General features: G+C 32.1%; 2 protein-coding genes across 4 annotated transcripts; one reads left to right on the forward strand and one right to left on the reverse strand.

Annotated features, from left to right (window-relative positions):
* Positions 1–1,732: 1,732 nt before the first annotated feature.
* AT1G51980 (Insulinase (Peptidase family M16) protein) lies at positions 1,733–5,596 on the reverse strand. 2 transcript variants are annotated; one of them, NM_104079.4, is made up of 13 exons: positions 5,411–5,596; positions 4,855–5,100; positions 4,481–4,777; positions 4,219–4,386; positions 3,949–4,116; positions 3,769–3,846; positions 3,597–3,663; positions 3,373–3,470; positions 3,069–3,138; positions 2,899–2,969; positions 2,729–2,778; positions 2,506–2,618; positions 1,733–2,416 (listed from the first exon to the last, which is right to left on the reverse strand). In NM_104079.4, the coding sequence occupies exons 1-13, from the start codon at positions 5,447–5,449 to the stop codon at positions 2,370–2,372; spliced, it is 1,512 nt and encodes a 503-aa protein (NP_175610.1). In that variant the 5' UTR covers positions 5,450–5,596; the 3' UTR covers positions 1,733–2,369. The 2 variants fall into 2 exon arrangements, with proteins under 2 accessions (NP_175610.1, NP_001077701.1); NM_001084232.1 differs by having other exon boundaries at positions 2,060–2,416; positions 2,506–2,610; positions 5,411–5,594.
* A 4,030-nt stretch (positions 5,597–9,626) lies between these two features.
* On the forward strand, positions 9,627–11,345 carry AT1G51990 (O-methyltransferase family protein; the record flags this gene model as incomplete). Of its 2 annotated transcripts, none has more annotated exons than NM_202275.1 (4): positions 9,627–10,052; positions 10,155–10,452; positions 10,742–10,806; positions 11,043–11,345. In NM_202275.1, 4 exons carry the CDS (start codon positions 9,627–9,629, stop codon positions 11,343–11,345), a joined length of 1,092 nt encoding a protein of 363 aa, NP_974004.1. The 2 variants fall into 2 exon arrangements, with proteins under 2 accessions (NP_974004.1, NP_175611.1); NM_104080.1 differs by having other exon boundaries at positions 9,627–10,036; positions 10,139–10,452.
* Between the last annotated feature and the right edge of the window lie 253 nt (positions 11,346–11,598).

An 11,598-nucleotide genomic window follows, 5' to 3' on the forward strand; every position in this document is an offset into this window, starting at 1 on the left:
TAAAGATCTATGAATTCTTGGGAGCTGATTAAAGATGCCCATTGCTTTGAGACACATACGCATTTACCCAAGGATTGTAGATCAGGCAACCGTGACAGAATCTCCATTTGTAGATGTTCAGGAAATGTATCGAAATAATTTGGATTCTCCATTCTTGTTCTTCTCTAGTGATTTTTTGTGTGTTTGAGAGATAGAGACCTACTAAACACACATGTGATATTTAATTAGTTGAACTTGTTGAGTCGTAAAACGCGTACATCTAAAATAAACGAAAGAAGAAGTTTCACCTAGCTCCACACGATAAAAACTTACTAAAATTATTGGCCAATTAGCATTAAGATCATTGGATACCCAAGCATGATGAAACTGACAGATTTGCTTTATTACGTAGTTTAGCTCTTCCCATTACAACAGAATCACACGTCAAAATATATATAACAAGTTAACATTTTCTTAAAAGGTTTTCAATTTATTGTTTTTTTTGTACACAATTTCAAAGAATAAACACGTCAAAACATACTAATTTATATGACTAATTAACAGAGACAAATAACTTTAACTTTAGTTCATATGCAAGTCGTCAATCCACAAAATCAATTTAAATTATTTATGTTATCAAATTTCGAAATACACTGATGTGAAATGTGATATATTTATATTAGAGGTTGTTACTAAGGTTTTGACTTGTGAGTGACTGGGTGATCACGTGAGTCGTACAACGCGTACATCTTTACTTTATATTTCCAAATGGAATAATGTTAGTTACACAAACTTACTATAATTATTGGCCAATTAGCATAGAGATTATTGAAGTACCAACCATGAAATTGACAGAGTTTCTTAATTTCACTCGTTTTTGTAGTTTAGTTCTTCGAATACAACAATTATATCACACGTCATAATATATACTTGATAATGAAGTTGAAAAAAAAAATCAAAAAAGGTTTTTACTTTAATTATGTGTAATTGCATGATAAATTGTGTTATACGTCAAAACTTATTGATTAATTTGTATTACTAAATTAGCAGAGAGATTTAGTACCAAGCATGACTTGAAAGATTTTATTTTTATGTAGTATATATCTACTCATCCACACCGGATTGTTCAAGTGATTTCTAAGAAAAATAATTAGAGGTTCATTTCAACTGTATCCACATTCTAGAATTCTCAAGATCTACATGCCAAGTAGATTTTTGTGAGGAAAGTAGATGAAGAGTACTTCAAACAAATATCAAGGATTCAACAGTTTAAGGATTCAACCCGTTCCTATAAATCATAAAACCACAAAATATCCCAAACTGACGATTTCTACTCGTTTCTCTTGGAATTGTGTAGAAGATGACGAAGCGTGGTCGCATTTTGCTCCCAAGGTTACTCTAATTCATCGAAAAAATCGAATTATCGAACCTATTTCTCCCAAGTAAATTATCTGGCTTTTGTTTTGTTTTTTTTTCTTCCTTAAAATTTGTGTCTTTGCGACCAAAGTAAGCCACTTTTAGAAGAGAAAGTTAGAGCTTCGACGTTGCGTGACTTTGCAAGCTGGTCTTTTTAATTAAGACAAAAAGCACTGATTTCGTGTGTTTTTTTACATTACAATTTCTATTCATTTTTAAATTATCCATCGTTCGAAGTTTACAATTATCCCAAAAAAATAACACTTTCTAAAAACATAAACGAAAGTTTATAACTGTAAAGTGTTGAAGTTGTAGATGATCGAACTCTTTACAGTGCTATGCTTGCTCATCCCTCTCCTACCACCATGAACAAACTTGGAATCCCGGAACTCTCGCTTCTTACTGTTCCTCCTCGTCCCATTTTGCCTTCCTTTGCCTCCTCCTGATCAATCCCCGCAAGACACGCTTAGTCTTTTCTTACCTTCTCCTCCCTGGAAACTCTTTCCATTCTCCAAATCCAAGTTTAATTCATTCTGCTTTATCGCTAAAACCGCACTGCATTAAGAAGCCGAGACTTCACTTTCTCCAAGCAGCTATCTGATTTCACTATCTCCGCAAAGTAACCCCGTTCCTTACGTCTACTCAACATTCTCCGGTAACATATATGCAAAATTGAGAACACTTGCATAAAAACTGACACAGTTCTAATTGTACCACTGAAGTTGTTTGCATTACACGTAGTAAAAGATTATTTATTGGAATACAAATACTCCTGAAAATTGGAGAGACAAACCGGACAAAATCCAGTCATTTATATCTGTCGATGGAAACAAAATCCATTTCATAAAAATACGAAACTGTAATTGTAAAAAAAAAAATTAAAATTAAAATTGGTTGGGTCTTCTTCTCCCCAAGATCTTCTTTATTTTACAAGTCCCAAAATATTGTTGATTTGGCAAATTGTTTGTTTTGCTTCAACGAAATTTGCTGCTTATTGTGTCATAGCTCGGAACAGCCAACACTGCCAAAAACAAAAACACGATAAACAATATTAAGACACTAGATCTTGGTTTGTAAAAGATTGATAAGAAAAAAGTGAAAGTTGTTTACCATCTCCAAAGGAACCCATTGTCAAAGGCTTTGAAATAACCTTGCTGGTGAAGTCTGCAATGTCTTTCAAGGTTAGTTGGTCTACTGACTTCAAGAATTGATCAACTGGTTTCCTGCAAGATTTTGTAAAAACCACAAATTATGATGTGTCTGGAATTGAAGAAAACTATGGAGATCTAGTGAACTTCTTCGGGTTTTCAAATGAAGTTCTGCGTATACATACCTCTCTCCGTATGTAAGTATCTGTCTACCAATGTCTTCTGCTGCAATCATCTGGCACAGGAAAACCGTTTGAACACATTCATAACATATAATGGTTTGGATCAAGTTAAACAAATTGGCAACATTTAAGTATTTTTATGTAAGTAGAGGGTGCGAGAGTTAAAAATATACCCGAGATTCCAAATTCATCAGAACTGCAGATTTTGTGGCTGCCTTGGCACGATCAAGATGTGCCTGGTTAACTGTCCAACATAAGAACACAAGGAAAATGTTTCATAGATGTATGAGAATGGTTTCAACTTGTTAGATTAAGTGATAATGGAAGAAACAAAACTGCAAACCTTTTCCTCCTGCAACATCTTTGAGTTCTTTAGCTGCTAATTCAATTGCTTTTGCAGCGAATTGAGGACTCTGCACTCAAAGACACAAATCCCCTATCAGCTAACACATATTACCGAAACACATATCCGGCAATGAATTTTTCAGCTAAAAAAACTTGGACATCACTTTAACCTCAAAGTCAATATTTCTTAAGCTTAACCACAAAAATTGGTATTCCGTTGTTACACATCTCATCAATAGAAAAATGTGGATAAGTAATGAAAGGAAAAACATAGAAAGCGACATCAGGATTGTTGAACTTACCGAGCAACCATAGATTCCAAACAACCCGGTGTCGTTAAAGATGCTAGTGAATGCAGTGCATGACTGAACCTCCTGATATTCGTTTAGAACACGGCGATCTGTAACCAGACATAAGAACTTGTATCACTATTACTGATAGCTTAGCAGTGCGAGAGTATGGTCCGTGAACTAGTTCAATAAACAAAACTAGAATAGGCCAAAAAGAAATACAAGATTTGACTTACAAAGCCACGAGTGCATTCCTTTTCCAGGACCTCCCGCAGAGAATGAGCCACCTCCTCCCATAAGCATCTAATAGCAATTAGATTACATTTTATTACTTTTTCGCCAGTAAAAAAAATTTGATCGAAACAAGTGAAAGTTAAAGCAACCAAAAAGTAAAATTCAATTAGACACCTGGAGAACAGTGGCGGTGACTGCTTCTTTCTCGTTATTCCAGCCAGGCACCTCGAAAGCAACCGCAAAGTGTGTAGCCTGAAAATGGAACAACAAAAGCTCAATAAGAAATGTGACATAGAAACACCTTCATCTCAGACACACTTGTCCAGTGATGGGAAATCTGTCATGAATACCTACCTCTCCACCAGTATGTTGGCGAAAATCTCCACCGACATACTGAGATTTTGGAGCCAATTGGGGTGGTACATTAGGAAGGTCAGAAGTTAATGGCTCAGCAACTTTTAAAAGTTCCTCATGTTCTACTCCACTTGCCGCCAATACCATCCGTGCAGCAGTGAAATTCTCCTGAAATTCCCAGATAAATTGAGTCAAAAAGACAAATAAATAGGATTGTAATTTTGAAATCGCTGAGACGTAGATGGTTCACAAAAGCTCATGCATTCTTACAGTCATAAACTCTTCCAAGAGCTCCCCATTCAATCTATCTAAAGCAGACTCCGGTGCGTACAGAGGACTTGCCAATGGACCAGAGTAACCAGCAGAATGAATGGCCTCCAAGAGGAAACCCATAGGGTTCTTTGCAAGTTCCGCTATCTCTACCTTCATCTTCCGTAGCTGCGGAAAAGATCATCGACACATGGCTAAAAGTCACATAAAAGTTTCAACACAGTTATCAGAATAATACAAAAGGAAAAAAAAAATGATCTACCTCTTCATTCACTTCCCAGTCCAAGAAAGCAGGGTTTCTAACACTGTCAATAAGAACTTCAACCATTTCAGGGACATAGGTCTTAAGAGCATCAATAGTGTAACTCATTTGCTCTCGAGACGCAGAAGCGGATGTGTTGCCTCCAATAGCCTCAATTTCCCTCACAAGACGAAAATGAGTTCTGTTCAACGTGCTCTTGAAAGCCATTCTTTCAAGCAAATGTGTAGCTCCATGGAAATAAGGCGCCTCATAAATAGAACCGCAATCAACATATAAACCAATCGAAGCTGCCGGATTCTGCACACAACATTAACTTTCTTCAGTTCACATTTTCAGGAGTGAAATCAGACATTAAAATTCGTTCTTTTATTTACCGGAGTCGTCTCTGAGGCTATCTTAAGACCATTTGGAAGAGTAGTGATCTGAAGTTTGCTCGGCTCGACTTTATCAGCAAGCGGCGGAGGAAGAGAAACACCTTGTAGAGGCATATCCAATGAAGTAAGCGCAGCACGAGACCCACCACTCAACCAGCTCAAGTAAGCCGGCGTTGACGAACTCGTCTCCGCAACAGCACTAGAACTAGCATAACGCGCTGGTCTCAAACTACGAGTAAGAACTCCCTATATAACACACAATCACAATACATCACATAATAAGAAACCAATCTTTTCTATGGTATCAATCAAAGGACAATAAGAAGAATCATAATCGAAATCATTTCTCTTAAATCGAAAATCAGATGAGTTATAATCTAAACCAATGGATTGACTTTAACCAATCAGAGAAGAGATCATTGTAACCTATAGAAGTAACTACAAACGAAAGAATTTGAATCCAGATCTGTTAATTCACTGAATCGGACCAAATCGTTCCAGAATCTTCCAGGAACAGGATAAAAGGGTAAAATTGTAAAAAGGAATAAGGATGTACCTTAAGAGCCCTGGCTCGTGAAGCTGCCGTGCGATACATGGCGAAGATTGGGTAACCCTAAATCGGAAACTGAGTCGACGACGAAAGAGAGGTTGAGGCTGATGAATAGAGAGAGAGGAGGAGACGGAGGCTTTTTCTCAGTTTATTTACGATTTTGTTTAGTTTAGACTTTAGAATCTAAGTTGCTACGTACTCGGTGATATCTTGCTAACATAGGCCCATAATATGTACTAAAATCTGACCCAATATTGTGTTATGGGCTTGGCCCAATCCTAATATTTATTCAAAGTGGTTTTTAGACTATTTATCAATCTGAACAAATCTAAACTATATAACCTATAGCCAATTTCAACCGTCAAAACATCATCTAATCATCTTTTTCATTAAAAATCTGTTTACTGAAGAATTTTAATAATAATTGAAAATTATCAAAAAATATGTCCATTCTGTATTTACTTAATTAGATTACTGAGTTGGTTTAGTGTGTACTTCAAATATTTTGTTACTAGATTTTAAACCGCGGTATACCGCGAGACGATTTTTTTTTAAAGTAATATATTAAAACTTGCAAATTTTAATTTTATAAAATATTAATATTTTACAGTTTAAAATTGTTATTAGGTAACGTTATACCACGAATCCATGAGACAATTGTTAAAAAACTGAAGTTTTAACCCCTATTAAAACATCATATTAATAATATTTTAATATTTTATAAATATTGATTCAAATACATCCACCATATAACCCAATTCTAAAATAAAATCCGTTATGTAATTTCTTACCCGTCCCATGATTTTTTTTTTAAAGTAGTAATTTTTAAAATTTAAGAATTATTTTTTATATATAAAAGCTTTGCAAATTGTATCATTCTCTAATACATTTATATTTTATAGTTTAATTTTATATATAGTAATATTATACATACCACATAACATTTTTGGTTTTATATAATCTTTTCTAAATTAGGATGATTTGATATGTTTAATATTAGTAGTTTTAAAAAATAATAAATTAAAGATTTAACCCGTATTGAAACGGTGGATTAGTTATATTTTACTTTTTTATTAATGTTGATTCAAAAACCCGTCCCTTCAAATCCGTCTTCCAAAAAGCAATTTATTTTATTAATATTAATTTTATTAATGATATGACTCTGAATTATAATCTAAACATTTTAACTAATAACATAGGAGTGCACCATATTTATTCAATAGGAAAATGTATCATATGACCTGAATGCACTTTTACCCAAATCCACCAAAAAAGCAAATATATTAGTTAGCTTAAATTTGTTAAAGAATACAAATTGAAAAAGTATATTACATTTTATTCGAATATAGTATCAAAACTTATATAACACAGAGATTTGATAATTTTTTAATTGTTGAATACTTTTTGTTTTGCTAATTTTTATGTGATTAAGATTTAATTAATTTCGTATATAAAATATTAAATTATTTTACGAACTTATTTGTTTATAATTTGGTAACAGATAGATATTTGAATATTCAATATATTTTGCTTCAGTTTAGGAAATATTTGATGACCCATCTTTAGATCCAATAAGCCCTATAATCTAGATATTAACCTGCTGTATACCGCAGGTAGACTTATATTTTAGTTAAACTAAAAACTTTTATTGTAAAGATGATTTAAAAATATATGATATTATTTTATTTGATTTTAAATGTATATTAAACTGTGAGTTGTATATGTTTTGTTAATATTATGTATATTGTTTAGTGTTTAAGATTATACACTTGTAGTTTGATTGCTAATTTAAGAGTTTCACCTGTAGTATACCATCTTGTATTAATATCGATCTAAACCCGTCAATTCTAAGATTTTCCAGCTTGTATTAAAAATTGAATCACATCATACATATAAGAAAATCTAATATGTTTTTAATTATTGTAGTATATAAGATTATAAATTTTCAATATAATATGTATGAAATTGAATATAAATATTTCAAATTATGACCCGTTACTCAGTAGAAAGTTTTCTTAAATCTATTTTCACCCGTTATAATATTTTTTCATGTATTGAACAGTTTATATTCGTTTTTAAAAAATCAAATTATGGCATATGCGAAAAAACTCTAATTATTTTTTATAATGATGATATTATTTTTCGCAAAAATAGAATCATATAAAGATGAGAAGTGAACTATAATAATTAATAAAAAATTAATATGATAATTTAGATATCAAATCTAATTTGTTAATTTTTACTGGTTACTTTTTTGGAAATTAATAATGTATTTCGTTTTTGTAATTAAATTAAATTAATTAAAATTTAGATATCAAATCTTATATGTTGATTTTGATTGGTTATTGTTTTTGTTAATTAAAAATATATTTCGTTTTTTAATTAAATTTAATTAATTAAATTAGTATTTGACTTTTTAATCCTTATAAATTAATTTACTCTTTAAAATTTTATTTTTAATGGCATACCTATATAATTACTTACAAAAAGTAAGGTTACATTTAAAATGTACTTCCCAAATAATACAGTAAAATGTTCTTCTAATTATTTTCTACATGTACTTTCTTACAATATATCAGTAAATTTATATGAACGTTTTACTAATAATAAAATTTATAATCAGAAATTTTAATTTCAAATTTTAGTTAGATGAGAAAATCTGGAATATTAAACTTTTGCAATCCTAACAAGCTTTCTACGTTTAATCATACATTGAATAAAAAAGTCAGTTCTCACAAATAGCACAAAAATAAATTTTGATATCAAATTTAGCACATAATCTTCAAAATTCTAAAATTAACAAAAATAATATCAAAAAGACTAATATATATTAACATTTAGTTGACGCTTAACGCGATCGTATTCTATTTCAAATTATAATTTATTTTATTGTTTTACATAACTAGATAAAAATAAAATAATTATTGTGTAAACTCATTGATACTCATTCGTGAAGTGTGTGGTATATAATTATTCACAAAACGTTTTTTAATTGCTTCTTCGTGAAGTTCTTCCTCAGCCAAACCAACTTTCTCTTTCCAGCAACCACGTTTTTAATTGCTATTGTAGAGTATTTTTCTTTTAAAAAACTAACGGAAGTTGGTGTTGGCCTTTTTTTTTTTAAATGTAATGTCAAATGATATTTAAAAGAAATATATATACAGTTTTAGAACTTATGTATCGGAATTTGAAAACAAGAAATCAAAATAACTTTGAAAGTTTCAGAGAATGATTAAACGAAGTTGTGCATCAAAGATATCTAGCTCCGAGATTGAATCCAGTGATGGTATGCCTCATTATACCGCTTGTCATCTGAAAGCCGAATTGCTGAAATCTGATTTCGAATTTGTTTATCCACATCCTGTGATACGCTGAGCCGGTTGAGGTGTCGTCCATTTTAATAATTTCTTATATAAAAAAGAAAAATTTATGTACCTACTAATTTGGAAATCTATTATATGCTTTTAAAAGAAAGAAAAATATTTGGGTTCACTACTAGGGGTAAACCCTTATATTCACCTATTTTATTTTAGTCAATTAAAATCTGACACCTAATAACAATAATAAATATTAATTTAATTATAAAATTTAATTTGCTACTAAAACGAAATGATGTATCGGTTTGGGTTTATTAGAAAATGTCAGGGTTTAGATTTTGTGATTAAACGAAGTTAAATATCGGTTTGGATTTAGAAAAGTACGATTAGAGTTTAGATTTTATGATTAAACGAGTTAAATATAGGTTTAGGTGTATAAACATATTTAGATTTTACAATTAAACGAGGTTAAATATCGGTTTGGGTTTAAAAAATACGATTAGGGTTTAGTTTTTTTACGATTAAATGAGTTTAAATGGCGGTTTGAGTTTACAAAAGAGAATTAGGGTTTAGATTTTGTAATTAAACGAGATTATATATCAGTTTGAATTATAATTATAATTTTAATTTATTATGTAATTTAAATAGGATTTGATATGACATGTTTTTATTGGTTAATACAAAAGAAGGTGAATAAAATGGTTTACCCCTAGAAGTGAATCTAAATTTCGTTCTAAAAGAAATGAGGTGGGAGTTGGTGTAGACTTTTATAAACATCTAATACCCTGCTGGCAGTTAGTAAGCCCCCCATAGGCTGTTAGTACACTTCAAAAACATTACTTAATTTCATTTTCCAACACTCCACATTTTGCAATCACATTATTCAACCGAAACAATAGTTACATATGATTTCTCTACAAACTTCCGGAGGATCAAGCGAAGAAGAAGATATGTTATTAGCCATACAACTAGGCGGGCTAAACTTTGTCCCGTACATTGTAAAAACTGCTAGAGAACTAGATTTGTTCGAGATTATGGCTAAGGCCAGACCTTTAGGGTCCTATCTCTCACCGGTGGATTTGGCTTCCATGGCTGCGCCGAAAAATCCACACGCTCCAATGATGATTGATAGATTGCTACGTTTCCTTGTGGCATATTCGGTGTGCACGTGTAAGTTGGTGAAAGATGAAGAAGGACGAGAGTCTAGAGCATACGGATTAGGAAAAGTTGGAAAGAAGTTGATTAAGGATGAAGACGGATTTTCAATTGCGCCCTATGTGCTAGCTGGCTGTACAAAAGCCAAGGGAGGTGTATGGTATAATGTACAACATGTTCCAAATAGGTGTTCTCTTTTGTTTTGGTATGTAACATAAATGTTTATTAATTTGTACTAATACGAGTTTCTTTGCATGAAAAGGTCTTACCTTACGGAGGCAATACAAGAAGGCGGAGCATCGGCATGGGAGCGAGCTAATGAGGCATTGATCTTTGAATACATGAAGAAAAATGAGAATTTAAAGAAAATTTTCAATGAATCGATGACGAATCATACATCAATAGTAATGAAGAAAATACTAGAGAATTACATTGGTTTTGAAGGTGTGAGTGACTTTGTAGATGTAGGAGGAAGCTTAGGCAGTAATCTTGCCCAAATCCTCTCCAAGTACCCACATATCAAAGGCATCAACTTCGACTTGCCTCACATAGTCAAAGAAGCTCCCCAAATTCATGGTAACTTATTTTGTTGTCTCTTTGTTATTCTTAAATTGTCATTTAGTTTTTTGTCTTTTCTTTTTCTTTAGTGATTCTTAAGATTAATATTAAAACTATACGGTAGACGACGTTAGAAGGTAAAATCTAAAAACTAGTTTTAGTTGATTTTAGGTGGATTAGTCAGTAGTAAACAAAGAAATTGGTTGTGCCTTCATCGCGAACCGTTTTATCGCTTCCTAGATCATCTAAAACGTATAGATTACAAAGCTACTAGTACTTGTTTGATGATTAAATCAACTCTTTCCAGGCGTGGAACACATTGGTGGTGATATGTTTGATGAAATTCCACGAGGCGAAGTTATATTGATGAAGGTATATCAATTTGAATTCCATTGTTGTTTTTTTTTTTAAACCATAACTATATGCAAAGTAGAGTCAGAATGGATCTACCAATTTCACAGTACATAAGTATCTCAGTTTCATAGACATAAGTACCAATTTCATACTTGCAACAATTTTTTTTTTTTAAGTGACTGTTCATAATTGAGGTTGATGATACAATTCTAACAATACTAATCATGTTACATTTTTTTTTTTGTATGATTTAGTGGATACTTCATGATTGGAACGATGAAAAATGTGTGGAGATACTAAAAAACTGTAAGAAAGCATTACCGGAAACTGGGCGAATAATTGTAATTGAAATGATAGTACCCCGAGAGGTATCAGAAACCGATCTTGCAACCAAGAACTCACTCAGTGCAGATTTGACGATGATGAGCTTAACGTCTGGAGGCAAAGAGAGAACCAAAAAGGAATTTGAAGATCTAGCTAAGGAAGCTGGCTTTAAGCTCCCAAAGATTATTTACGGCGCGTATTCTTATTGGATCATTGAATTATATCCTAATTGAAATGACTTCTTTGAAGTTATAATTTAAGAAAAATTATGTTGAGTTGTATTTTCATGCTACACTTTGATGTAATTCCATGATATTCTTCGCAAGTGAAACTAAAGATGGCATTCTCGTGTTTTGTAATGATTAAAGTTCTTTGTTCCCCTCTATAACATTGAGCTCAACAATCGTTGGGTGGGTGGGCGCCTGGGCGCCGGCAAAATTTCATGAAACCTACGGAGTACGTACTAGTTATCCAAAATCGTAAGTA

Source organism: Arabidopsis thaliana (assembly GCF_000001735.4).
Source record: "Arabidopsis thaliana chromosome 1 sequence".
Taxonomy (NCBI): domain Eukaryota; kingdom Viridiplantae; phylum Streptophyta; class Magnoliopsida; order Brassicales; family Brassicaceae; genus Arabidopsis; species Arabidopsis thaliana.

Coding starts and splice junctions, on each gene's coding strand:
- AT1G51980 (NM_104079.4), bottom strand. CDS start 5,449: ATGTATCGCACGGCAGCTTCACGAGCCAGGGCTCTTAAG. Junction 4,778..4,854: donor TAGCCTCAGAGACGACTCCG/GTAAATAAAAGA, acceptor TGTTGTGTGCAG/AATCCGGCAGCTTCGATTGG. Junction 2,619..2,728: donor ATACTTACATACGGAGAGAG/GTATGTATACGC, acceptor AAAATCTTGCAG/GAAACCAGTTGATCAATTCT.